Below are 14,496 nucleotides of genomic sequence, written 5' to 3'. Positions count from 1 at the left end.
AAAGCAACACACTCCTATAAACACATGGCCTATGAAATAGGCTATTGCAGGAATTTGAACTTCAGCCATTTTTGACTGCTCAGGATTTGAATTTTTATAAGTCACTCTCGGCAATTCAGGTTAGACTAACACCACATATTTGGGTGATATTCCAGCCTGGTGCAGATGCTGGACTCGCAGAGTCACGGTGGCAAGCGCCAGACTGTGTTGTTGTCTGCAACCCTGACAGTGCAGGTAGAGCGGTTGGCCGGCCTGGCACTCACCTCTCCAGCTCGTCTGGACGCCTCTCAGGCAGCAGACACTGACCTGGTCATACCTCAGGAGCTGCGTCAGCTGTATATCACTACACCGGCCAAGCTGCGGCTCGTCTCACTGGCTGCGTTTATACACTGGAAATGTCAGGTGAGGGTGTTTACTTTTTTTGTTTTTTGAACACCAAGAGTCCTGATTTCATCCTTTTCTTCCTTCAACTTCTAAAACATTCTCTACTCCCCTTTCAGTGTGCTGAGGTGTTATTGCTCTTTAGTATTTGTGAACTTAACTACTCAATTGACTGTTGAGCCAAAATATAACCACAACTTAGACAAAAGCTACAGTACTTGTATTCAAGCTTTCTAAGATCTTAATTATTTTTCCGCACTTGGAGTTAAAACTATTAGGAAATAAAATTTTGGTTTCCAATATCAATAAATTCTACTATCTATACAACTCCAGGAAAAACTAGGTTTCCTAGTAGAAGTATGAGACCTTGCCAGTGGAAAGCAAAATAATCATACGGATGATATAACTGGTTAATGAATAGGCTGGTTAGTGATAGACTGGTACTGATAAATCCCCATCCCCCAGTTAGTCTTTGCTGAGATATGCCTAGATACACACATGAAGTAGTAACTGCAATGACTTAATTCTTTACCAATATGTTTACTTGTATGTGTGTATTGTATGTTTTACTTGTTAATAATTGTTGACGGAATGCAAATGCTTGTCACCATATGCACAATTAGTCATATAAAATTTAATTGTTTCTTCATCAGCCTCTCTTTCATCTTTAATTGCCTCTTAAGACAATAAATGTATGTCACCAGTGCAGTACAAGTGTATACAAGTGTGCAGTACAGTGTTTTACACAGCTGGGAAAGTCAGCTGTGTAAAGCGTGTAAAGTACAGGCCCCAAACAGCTACCTTGAGCTTGCCGTTTTTGCAAAAAATAATAAATTTAAAATAATAATAAATAATTAATAATAATAATAATAATAAATAATTAATAATAATTAATTAATAATAATAATTAATAATAAATAATAAATAATAAATAATAAATAATAATTTTAAAAATAATAATTTTGCATAATAATGATGCAAAAAAATATCAGCGTGTTAGGTGTTGTGAAAGGTGATTATTGGGTTATGGACTTGGATGGTTTAACAAACACATGGGTAAGAACCCATAAACATACTGTTTGACAGGTATCCACTGTTTGAGGAAACCGTTTATGTGAACAACCTTGTGCAACTTGCCAAATAGTGTTATCAGCCTGAAGAGGAACTGATCATTCATGGAGTACGATAGTACATGGAATTACATTCATCAGATTTATGGGCGTGGACGACCTCTGTCATCAGCTGATTTGGGTGCTCAAAAACCCAATTTTGGAAGGAACATATTGGGTGCTTCCATCTGTCCCTAGATAAGATAAGGCCTAATGTTCTCTGCTGAAGCAAGTTATTCACTATCTCCAACGTGTTGCTGCAGGTGTGCAAACAGAGGAAGATGCTGGTGTTCATGGCTACCCAGGACATGGTAGACTTTCACACGGAGCTGTTGACCACAGTCCTACCTCAGACTGCGGAGTTCCTGCGGCTACATGGCAACATGACACAGCACGATCGTACCAAAGTGTTCCAGTCATTCAAGGCAGCAAAGTCTGGCGTACTACTGTGTACTGTGAGTATTGATTGTTCATTGTTAATTAACTATTTCACATTTACTAGATCTTTAAAATACAAATTTAATTTTTTTTATATGACTAACTTAACAGAGGTAAATTAAATAGCTGGAAGTGTTTATAGTGCTTACCTCCTAATCGGTATACAGGGTGATTGATATAAGAGTGCCAGCCGTTTTATTCGAAACCATAAGTGAATTAAAAAATAGTTAAATGGTTGGATTTTTTATTTAAAAAATTTTAGTCAAGTTGAAAAAATTATTTTGGCCGCCATTTTTCCAATATGGCTTTGATTTTTCCAATATGACTTTGATTTTTCCAATATGACTTTGATTTTTCTTATGGAACACCCTGTATTTTATTATGTATTCCGGTAGAAAATGTAATTTTAAGACGATTTTATTCTTGTAATTGTTTTCATAAACCTAACCGTTTCAAAGATAATAATGGTTTATGTTGTGAAATTTCGAATAGTTTTCAAATAAAACAGCTGGAATGCTTGCTTAGGCCTTTATCGAAACTCTTTCTCATGCCGAAATTTCAAAACTTTAACCATTATTATCTTTGAAATGGTTAGGTTTATGAAAAAAATCACCAGAATAAAATCGTCTTAAAATTACATTCTACCGGAATACATCATAAAATACAGGGTGTTCCCTAAGAAAAATCAATGTGGGCATCCATATTAGAAAAATGGCGGCTAAAATAATTTTTTTGACTTGACTACAATTGTTTAAATAAAATATCCAAGGCACTTACCATTTAACTTTTTTTGATATCTCTTATAGTTTTCGAATAAAACGGCTGGCACACTTATATCAATCACCCTGTATTTCTGGTCCAATCTTAAAAAAAAGTCAATACCTTTGTAATGGTTTGAAACCTAGCCAAGCTGTCTTTGATCATTGGTGTTTTACATGATCCGGGCTAAAGAAATATCTAGATGGCCTCAGTTTTTAACAAAGCTATACTAATTATGAGAATACACAATATCATGTCCCTGTCTGTGATATGATAATATTTAACCTTAAAATATACACATTATTAGTTTTATAGTTTTGTACAAGTGAAAAAATACAGCATGGCAAACTAAAACTTTTAACGTTTAATAACTCCTCTTAGTATTGAGTTAAATTATTTCTTAACAACCGGACAAAACAATAAATTTACCATCAATAAACTTTGTGAGTAGCCTATTCTAATATGAATACAGTATCTATTTAATTACTGAGGAAGATGTAAAAAAAAAATTTAAATTGCACTTCTTATTGAAAAGAAAAAAAGTTAAAATTAAAAATCACCAAATCTCAAATGCTAATTTTTTAGTGATGGTCAAAACCAGAAAAATTTATTTAGAATCTTCTAAATGCTAAAATTTTACTTAGCTGGATACAAAGGTCAAGGCTACAAAAAATACAGGTAATAATAAGTATGCAATCAAAACTGTGAATCCTGACTTTAACATAATAACATAAAATAAATATGTGACTGATGAATTTAAAACCCAAAACTACATAATTTATTATAAACTATCAACTTTCAAATAAGTCAAACTCCTGACGCCTACATAAACATGAATACTAGGTTAATTAGAACATTTAACGGTAAATATTTCTTTGTGTATAGTAATTATCGTTATAAAACTGAAGTACAGTAGACAGTAGTACAGTACTGAAGTACAGTAGTCTTATCCGGACTCCTCGGTTCCGAGGCTAGTCTGGATAACGGGTTTTCCGGTTAAACCGACAACCCCAAAAACTCGTTAAAACGGACTGTTTACTGTGATATTCGACTTAAATTTAGGAGAGCATTGTATTTAGAAACGTGATCACTGGTCTCAAATCTTTCCCACGAGAACAGACGTTTCAGTACTGCCCACTTCCTGCCTATCTAGTCCGGTTAAACCAATGTGCTGATAAAAATTGTCCGGTTAAAGAGATGTCATTTCCGCCAAGTGTAGTCCGGTTAAACCGATGTCCGGTTAAACCAATGTCCGGTTAAAAGGTGTCCGGATAAGAGGGAGTCTACTGCATTGATGTATAATAACTCTACTGGATAGCGCGCTGTGGTGGAAAAACGGTCGGTGCCCACCAGTCAAATTGGTGTGATACCAAAGTGGATGGGCCGAATGAACCTCTCTGTTTTACACAAACATACATTCACTCAACCTGCTCTGCTACACTTATTTGTAAACATAAAAACTTCAAATTTATATCTTATTTTTCTGGAAAAGTCAATGCTCATTACTATGTAGTTAGTTTTAACCTTAACATATTTTTTATAATTTATTTAGGCAAATTAAAACTAATGATTGTTTTTTAACACCATTAACAACATGAAAAATGTAGTAAGCGAGGAACATTTTTATTTTTTGGTCAGGAAAAAAATTTCTGCGGCAAAGTTTTAGATCAAAGTATAAATTTTATTTTTAATTCAAAGCTTTTTTTGATACGGAGTCTGCTTGTATCATTTTTAAGCGATTAAAAATAGGCATAAAATCGCTTGGCGCGGCATTTGTGCTAGGAGCTCGGCCGGCTAGGCATCAGTTTACGAGATTTAGATACTGAGTTTCTGGCATTTATTTATCATTATATTACATCAAATATGTCATTACATTACGAAGAATTGGTAACTAAATTTACAAGCGTATGTTTATGCATTTTAATGCTTACCGGTAGTCTATAGTTAATAAAATTCTTTGAATCAAAGAATAAATGTTGCATTCCACAGTAGTATTTAATACCTGAGAAAATATTTTGTTATTATTTTACTTCAGTGAGAATAATCAATAAATTTGAGATATTGGCATAAAATATTATACAATCATTTTATTTAACAACACATAATATGTTTTCCAAACACGTTAATCACAGTATGACTAAGAAACATACTAACATACTATAATATAAACAATAATATATGTATTCTTAAATATTGCAAAGTCTCTCAATTATAATTAGGCCTCACAGCAGCAAATGATGACATGCTTATGTTATTAAATAATTATTGTGATATATTTTGTTCTGGCCAATGTTCAAATATAAATAAATCTAACTCTTTCATAACATCACTAAATTTATTATGAGATTTACTTTTGACACATAGTCTGTAAAGTGTGAGCAAAACTTTGTTAAAATCAATTATCCTAGGAATATTTCCACAAAACTATCATAGCGATACACGGCGAGAGCGTGCACGACGCTCGGCACTAGGGCGAGTCATGCCTTTATCCCCACTCCTGGCGGACAGAGCGAGGTAGCGAAGGCCCGTTTTTCGAGCCCTACTTCATCCTGATTAATACAAATACAATTAGTCTTCAGTTTTATGCAACATGGAAAATTTTTCATCTGCAAACCCCTTAAATCGTTCTATTTTGTGCACCATTAAAGAAATATCAACAATTCAATATTACCCATCACAGTCTAAAGTGAATGCCGCTCCAGTTGGAAATTGAACCTCTCTTCATCATCGGTACTTGTCGACAAGGCCATAAATTCCTTTAATTAAATCCATCCGGATCACAAAACATAATTTACATTCACTTCATATTTCTTGCCGACCGGTCCAGATATGAACTATTAATTGTAATGAGGGGTGTAGGAGTTGTGTGGGCATTTACATTACAAAATGGTAGCGGCGGGACAGTGTAGATCACCGACCCTCCTACTGTCTACCCCCCGCTGTGGCTTGGCAGGCTACTTCACTAAAATGTCAAGCGCCAATAGACGTCTCCCCTGATTTTTCAGGATTGTCGTTTTATCAAAATAAAGGTTAACTGGAGTATTCAAAAAACATTCTTCACTTTGAACATTCTTTGAAGGCAGAGTTTATTGGTGCGATGCTGTTTTCTGGTACCAAAAATAGGATGAAAAAAACATTTAAAAAATCCAACACCTGGCTGAAATGTCTAGGGACATGATGATCCGCCCATGCTAATCATTTGAAGACCAATTTGTTTCCTATATTTTCAAGTGTCTTTATGAATTAGGCTAAGTTAAACTTTAAAGTTTTCAAAAAAGGAGAAATTTTTTCTCATGGTGCTCTGATAATTTTTTAAACTGTTTTTTTTCTTTAGACCTTGAATGGTACAAAATAATTCTGCCATCAAAATAAACACTTTTAATTAAATTAGTAACTTATTTATTTAATTATTTTTAAATAAATTGATTAAACATAACCTAAGCGTAGATTACTAGGTGTTTCACGTACACAAGCTTTGTTTTTCTAAAAAGAGGCGTTTAGAAGGTTTCCCATGTAGGGAATAAGTTATTACCAGTTGGTACCATGTGGTAAGATTTGGCATGTGACCAACTTAATTTTTTATGTCACCAGAAGCTAAAAAGACCATTCATTGGAATTCATATACCTATATATGCCCATTAGCACAAAATCTCCAGTAAAAATCAACCGACTACATTGAAATTTGGCATAAACTTACATCTATTCAAACAAGTTTGAAAACGAGCATAATGATAGGATCATGGCAAGGTGTTACAGAGCCTTAACAGGGGTAAAAATTGGTTTTTCCCCAAATGTGCACCTCAAAATAGAAAAATTCTTTATAAACGATTTTGTAGAGCCTAAAAAGAAATAATGTAGTATGTGAAATGTACTATGGTTATGAAGAAAATCTAAAAAAATTTCCATAATTTAAAATTCTTATGTTATTTTTATGTAAAATAAGTAATCTGTTGTAGCTTGCTTCTTTATGGATATACGCATTACACATTATAATAATAGAATTGCCAGAAGTGATCAACTTTAGTGGCAGCACCAGAACACAAACCCATGACATTGCTTTGTTAGTTTTTATTTAAAAACGTGTCATATTATTATCAACTTTGCCACCGATGCAAAATTGTTATATTATTCAGCTTGTTGAGTTTTCAAAGGCTGTAAATTAAATTGCTGATATTGTGTATTTTTACTCGTCGCTCTGTAATTATTAAACTGGTTTAAAAGTTTGCCTAAATTAAATGTAATGTCAAAAAAAAGATGTCTTCAATGTAATTCTTGTTTATTCAAAAATATGTATTTCATTATAAGACACCCTATAGCATAGCCAACCTGAAGTTTTAGAGAACTTAAAAATTCTAAACTAATTTGAATTTATCTTTTTCTAATTTTTACATACCACAATTTGTCGAGTTGGTCACATAAAATACACTTGTTCTGAAGATATTAAAAAATATGAACTAAACTTATACATCTTTTACTGTAGTGAAAAAATAATAGACTAATAAGAGTTATTTGATACAAATGAAAATTTCAAAACTAGTATTGTGGATACCGGAGTGAAGACTGCATAAATTCTTCACTTACTAGTAGATATATCCTGGGTGATAAACTACGACATGGGTAGGAGCGGTTGAGCCAAGACGTATAGCCTGCTGACTGGTTTATATGTGGCCGATGTTTTATTGGTTATAGATTTGGCAGCAGGGCCCCGTCGAGCACTGTTGGGGGTGAACTACACTTGTCCCCCCCCCCCTCCTCTGCCACTACGTTCATTCATCCTAACCCACGTTCGGCCCGTGCCAACAGACGCTCGTTTTGTTTTAATGTTCTGTTGAAATTTTGGGTCGTTAATCTTGGAGTTTGGTTTGGTCAGATCTTTTTCGACGATGATAAGCGCCCTTTCTGTGGTTAATGTTTTGGGAAATACTTCAATTTTTTCATTCATTAGCTATAGGTAGTTTTTGAAAAAGTAGGAAAAGTTATTCGTATGAAAAGACATTTCCAAAGATGTTTCAACATTAGTCAATGTGCTTCTGGCCACTTTTGTAACGGTTTTCTGTATCTATTTCATTTTATTTTTTTGAGCGGGGCGAGTGAAGGTCTTTGAGATCAGATCTTATGCAAACTATGTAATTATAAGATATTATCATAAAAATTATTTTAGCAACTTATCGGTGGTCAGTAAAGTAAACAATGGAAACTCTGTAGTCTGCCTAGGAGATGATAAATATCTTCGCCAGGCTAAAAATCGTAGCCATTGCTGCATCATAAAAATTATTTTAGCAACTTATTGGTGGTCGGTGAAGTAAACAATGGAAACTCTGTATCCTGCTCAAGAGATGATAAAAATCTACGTCACGCTAAAAATCTTAGCCATTGCTTCATAACGTTTGTTCATTTAACTCTTTTTTAATTTTTTGTGATTGTGGTTAATTTCAATCTACTAATCGATAATCAAGAGTCTGCTGTATCATGAATGTGCTGATAATATGCCCAGTGTATGAAACAAAGAATAATAATGTACTGTTGATTAGTAGCTTATTATCAGGAAACAAGGCACACTAAATACAGAACAAGATTTGGTACTGTAGAACAATTTGACCAAGAAATATAACTTGTCAATTGATTCAGAGATCACATTCGCTCAATGACAGTGTATTTTCTAGACATTTTTGGTTTGAGACCAGCCTCTCTCTTGCTTTAAATATTATGCTTTATATAAACCATTTATATGGACAACATTAAGTTACTTATTATTTATATCATAAATTTAAGTTGATGCTTACTGTGTCAAATAGGCAAAGTTTATTATAATAAACTCACAAAATTACTGACTACCTATGGATCAAGGAGATTTAAATTTGTTCCAAACTGACATTAAACACTCTAAAATATATGGAATTCGTAGAAATAAATACTTCTCTTTTTAGGAAGAGGCAATTGTTTTGTAAGAAAGAGTTTAACCTTGCTATTATTTGTATGTTTTATAAAAACAACTCAGAGACTATTTTTTAAGCCACGGTGTTTACTTTTTTCTATAAAAAAATTATTTTTAAGAGTACATTTTAGCATACACACTTCTATTTGCTATTTTAGCTTCCCATAATATGGTTAATGTTGACAAAAAAGATGCTGAATTTTACAATAAGTTACCATTTTTGTTTGATATGATTATACAATTGGTAAATGATGTAGAAAACAGCAATTTTGCAGTTTTGTGGCTTAATTATTGACCTAATTTGTTTTACAATGTATTCTTGAATCTGCTAACACTTTAACATGGGGATGGAATATGTTATATAGTGTATTAATAGTGAAATTTATTAGTTATAAAGTCATTAGTTTTTTCTTGTAAATATTGCAGATTAATGAATCGTGGTAAAAACATGTCGGTACTGTACCTACTGTTGTGCTAATTAAATTCATAGTTTCTCAAAACCAACATCATTTTAAGTTTCGATGTGGTATCACTTTATAATGGGTCTTGAGGGTGGAGCCTATACAAAATTTTGTTCGTGGCATGCATTTATACGCTAGATCAAGCAGTAGAAATAAGTAACAAATATAACATTTGGTGTTTCCAATGATAATGATGATGAAACCAAACAAGCAATGTTTAATTCAATAGCTGTAGTGTATCAGTGGTAGTCAAAGGCCCGGCCTGGCCAGTAGTGTAGTGTGTCACCCAGTAGGGGGCTAAACACAAGCCACTAGCCACTATATCACAAACCTGCAGTTTAATTAAAACACATCTCTCTTGCTGTCCATGTCCAACAGACTCCTCCGCTTTGTTTCAATATTCATTATACAAGTGTGGGGAAATCGTTTCAAAACTGGTGTATAGTCTTGAAATTTTGCAGTACATTGTAGAATATTTAAATTTTTCCAAAATTTTTGAGGCAATTGAGGTTTGAGTTTTTTGTTTTGTATGTGTTTGACCCGTATTTGGTTGAAGCATTAAGGTAGTTTGAGATTAAGCCAGAATGTTTCAATGTATTTAGACAGTTGTGCAGTTCTAAATGCCTAGGTTCTAATCCCGCCAATCCCCAATGGTATTTTTATATGTAAAATTCCCTAATTTGGTGGCGTGGAGGCCTCCATAACCTTAGGTTCACTTAAATAAGTTAAACAAGTTTTATTTAAAGATTTAGTTGATTGATTGTACAGAGTCTAGATCTTATGGGATGACCAATATTTGAGCGTCTAATTTTAGCATGGAAGCCCACATTCTAGTTTGACATTACAAACCCAGTAATGCAGTGTTTTAAAAATAGATAGATGTTTTGTTTAGATTCTAGCATAATGGTAACTGTTTTTGCAGTAAAAATGAAGCGTGTTTTTGAGCAGTAACACCATTTTGTTTAAGCCAAAGTTCCATGCAGCTTAATAATCAGAAGATATGTTGGTTGCTATTGCTAGGGGAATTTATGGGGATTTGAGGAACACTGTGGGGTCATTGAACAATTTCTATGATTCTGGAATTTGTTGTAGCTACTGTACTTTAAAACTGGCAAAAACTTAAACAAGGGGATGGAATGTCTAGTTGTATCCAGTCAAATGTGTACTCAAGTCGTATGTATACAGGACGTAGCAGCCAGAGGACTGGACCTGCCCAGTGTTGACTGGATAGTTCAGTACACAGCACCAGCCACAGCGTCTGACTATGTACATCGGGTTGGTCGCACTGCCAGGGTCGGCCATGCAGGGTCCGCTGTGCTATTCCTGGTACCTTCTGAAGTCGACTTTGTGTCCCATCTAGAAAATAAGAGGATAAGGTGAGAAATTTCTCTGAAAAATAATAGAAAATGTCAAATTGTATTTTTTTTAGATTGATGCAATGTCACAATTAATTTTATTAATAGAATAGAAGAAACCATTCACTATACACAATACTAGGAGTTATTTTGACGAAGGATGGAATTAAGTTAGCTTATCTAAGTAAATTAGATTACAGGGGCTAATAGACAAACAAAAACATAAAATCGAAACTAATCCTCTTAAAAGAATATCCTAACCAGCCTCTTGTTTGTTTGAAACATATACACTGTGCTCGTTCTATTCACTATACTCAACTAATACTGTGTTGTTAACAAACTTCTGCAGTGTACTGCTTGCACTAGCTTATAAGGCTCTAACACACTAACTAATTTTATTGTTCTTTCCCAGCCCATTTTGTCCCTAATGTAACGTCGCTTGTACACTGCAAACCGTGTTAGCAGAAACAGGTATAAAGGCTTACATCTGGAGTAGGTAGCCAGTGGTAGAACCATCCATATGCAATCCCAGGTTAATTTACCTATGTTGCTTTTAACTATCTTTCATGAGCATAATTTTGCAATTGGTCAGTTAAGCTTCTTTGTTTTTATTTAAAACACAACTTTAATGCTGTAGCAGGAGGTTATACTGTAATTGCCATATTTTAGTTAAATACATAGCTTTTCTGGCCTTTTGTGGCTTCCTTGACTAAATGTGTTTTACTGCTCTAATTGGCTGACCTCCATGCTTTACAAATATTCTGTGAAAAGTTCAAAACTACAAAGAATGTCTATTTTAATTTTAGTTTATTGACTTTTCCTATGCTATGTTTGTTTTGATTATACTATGTGCAGTAGTCACTTGCACTTGTGTAGTCAACACACTTAGCTTAGGAAAAACCATAAACTCTAATATAAACTATAATATAAATACAGAACTATGTTTGGCATTAATTTTTGTCAACATTGGTCATTTTTAGTCTCAGACTGGAGTTTATTGTTAACCTAATACTTAATACCAATTAGTATAAAGGTTTTTTGTACCTGCACTAATTATTTTGCCAATAAATTAGTAAAACAATTAAATAACCGAATTTTACCAAATACAATCACAGATGAAATGATTTCATTGCTTTTATGGCATTAAATGAGGATTGAAATTACAACACCTATCAAATTAATCAAACAGATTGCTTTGCAAACTGGTAATTTAATTCATTGGATTTGTATGTGTTACTTAATATGGTGTCAGTTAATAAATAGAAACGGACAGACAAATCTGTGGTCGGTTTGTGGTTGAGTCTAATTAAAGTTGAGGTCTGTCAACCTTGGGCGTCAGACGCGGCCCTGGCGTTGCCGATTGTGGTTGAATTTTACACGGCATCAGACTGTTTAAATTGGTATCAAAGCTGTTCAGCCATTATACATCTTATGTAACGGTAATAATATTTACCACCTTGTACCAAAGAATGTTTTGGTTTTGACCTTTTTGGGATAAACATTAATTATTTTAACATTTGAATTTTGAAAATGAAAAATGGAATTTCAAGTAGCATCCAAAATTTTCAAAATTCTCTGTAAATATAAATTTGGATTTTGAAAAATTCTTTCCATCAATTTCTAATTCAGGAAATATTCTTTCCTAAGTTGAAGAAACTATGCTGAAGTTTTTTCACCCAAATGTTAGCTGTGTCAGGAGAAATATTTAAGCTCAAGATTTTAACTAAACTGAAAAACTAAGATTTTGCCCTTTCCTACAGACCTGTATTGATTAGAGCTAGGGTAATGCTTCCAATAAGCTAATGCTGACGATTCACAAAAACAGAGACAACATATGCTTATACAATAATTTCTGTATTACTCATATGCTTGAACATTGTATTGAATGTATTGAAAATTGAAAGTAATCAATTCTGCATAGTTAACACATAATATATTCTTTTAAAAAGCCATGTTTTCCTGAAAAGTGAAGTTAAAAGCAATAAAACTATGTGATTGGGCATACAATCCTTATCTGTACCAAAAATATTACTATGTAAATCTCAATATGCAGCATTTTCAAAATAATTGAGGTTTGACCCCTCTAAGTAGAGTAAAAATTAACCAAAATAAAGTGAGCAAAAGAGCAAGATCATTTTTTTCAGTACAGATCTCTTTCCAGTTGATCAATATTCGGATTTAAAGGCTATTTCAGCTCAAATACATATCTTCAACAATAGATTTGAATGTTATTTTAAATAGGCCCTACTGTATTTTAAAATCTACAGTGGTTTACACAAAATCTATTTCTCATAATAATTGACAATTATTGTTTCTTATAGCAGTCGCCAGTCGCCAACTAACTGCATGACGGCTGACAATTCTCATTGCCTAGCTGATTATCCTATTGAATTAAATTGTTATTATACGTCAATTAAAAGGGGTTTCATTATATTCTATAAAGGAAGCAATATTGAATCTAATTTGTTTAATTATTAAATTTTCAGGTTGGAAGAAGAGCAGATGGTGAGATGTCTTTACAACTTACAAACCATTCAATGGGAAGAAGACGATGTAAGTTATGAACGTAATAGTTTTATTTAGCTGATTTCAAGAATATTTTTACACTTGGTTTTATTTCCATAATACAGTTTGTAAATCCAATAAGATGTTTGACACATAGCATGCAAGTTTTTCATGTAAAAATCTCATATTGGAATCCACGAAATAAAAAGTTCAATTTTTTAAACTTATATTGTACTAATTACTTAAATTGTCAGGCTTGTGTGTTTAGACTCCTTTTCTAGAAAATCAACTTGAATGAATCAACTGGAACTTGAACTGTTGATTCATTCACATAATCTTGTCTCATATAATCTGGACTGAGGCTCCCAATTTTTCTACATCCTCAATTTATTCTTTAGTTCTCACAAATACCTTTGCTCAAGAGAGTGTCTCACTTTCAATGTATCGGGAAGCTGAAGGGCGTCAGATTTATCCAATATAGTGCTCGCCTGGTAATCAAAAAGTTGCCAGTTTGATCATGAAAAAAGTTTGTTGTAGTTTCTTGATAGTAGAACTGGATCCAGCTGTCCATAGTCATTGGACCTGACTATAGAACTAGCTGGATCTTAGTCAGTAACAAAGCTATCATCTCATTGATTCAACCTTCGTTCCATAAATACCCACCCTAGTGTGTTGGCATAGTACACATTTAATCTCATTTTCAGTATTTAGATACTTCCATCTTTAGTTACTTTAAAAATATCCATAGCTTTATTTTTGCTGAAGTACAAAGATTGTCCGTGGATTAAGTTCTCTATCAGGTTCCTGTTAGGCCAAGTAAACTTGTTCAAATCGTTTTCCTAACTTTATTCACTACTATCCTACTATTAAAGCTTGTTCTCACCCATTGAGTAACACCCGTCAAGTATGAATCACAATTCCAATTGACAGATGTTTATGCAGAAATGTGTTTTGATGTTAAAAATCTGTGTTAGCGGCTTAGGAAGTTTGTAAGCTGTTATATATTTGCACAACGGGTATTCAGTTTCTCTTGAAATAGTGATTTAATTCGTGGAAACTTTGCTTACTGATTGGCCCGTTTAAGACTCTCAGGGCTGGCCGTAGTCCTTGATGGCTTATATACCTTTTCTAGTCTACCATTAGTTTGATAATCTCTCTCATTCAGTCACATCCTAATTTTCTTGCAAAATTCTCCTAACTTTGGTCACTACTGTTTCAAACGAGACTGATAAAAAAACAGAAGTAGGCCCTCACCATATCCAACATCATGCAAATTGACACTTGGCTGTATGACAAAGGGGTGTACCCTTAAACAAGCGAGCAACCAAATGTTTAAGACGACTTCCAAACCCCCTCCAATCCTGGCGAACAATTTATAACTTCAAACATCTTACTCCATTCCATTGGTCTCTTTGAGGACTGAGATACCAGAAATATAAACACAAAACATTATACTTGGCGAGAGCGTCAATTTTCTTTTATAAAGTTTTCTTATCCTATTACAAGACTATGTCCCATAGACGTAGGAACCGGCCTCAACAGTAGTGTATTTA

The 14,496-nt window shown here is 33.6% G+C and overlaps 1 protein-coding gene across 1 annotated transcript in view; it reads left to right on the top strand.

The window, feature by feature from the left end:
* LOC128992084 (probable ATP-dependent RNA helicase DDX31) overlaps positions 1-14,496 on the top strand; it is a 41,469-nt gene that overhangs the window by 10,418 nt on the left and 16,555 nt on the right. Inside the window, exons 6-9 of the mRNA XM_054415490.1 lie at positions 156-402; positions 1,754-1,945; positions 10,269-10,459; positions 12,925-12,991. Of these exons, the coding sequence (XP_054271465.1) occupies positions 156-402; positions 1,754-1,945; positions 10,269-10,459; positions 12,925-12,991 (697 nt within the window). The remainder of the gene's footprint in view (positions 1-155; positions 403-1,753; positions 1,946-10,268; positions 10,460-12,924; positions 12,992-14,496) is intronic.

This window comes from Macrosteles quadrilineatus, unplaced genomic scaffold (genome assembly GCF_028750875.1).
Source record: "Macrosteles quadrilineatus isolate MER2022 unplaced genomic scaffold, UCM_ALF_1.0 Scaffold_4__1_contigs__length_99947679, whole genome shotgun sequence".
Lineage (NCBI taxonomy): Eukaryota > Metazoa > Arthropoda > Insecta > Hemiptera > Cicadellidae > Macrosteles > Macrosteles quadrilineatus.
The sequence above is the reverse complement of the archived record's forward strand: the minus strand, read 5'-3'. Positions and strand labels throughout refer to the sequence as shown.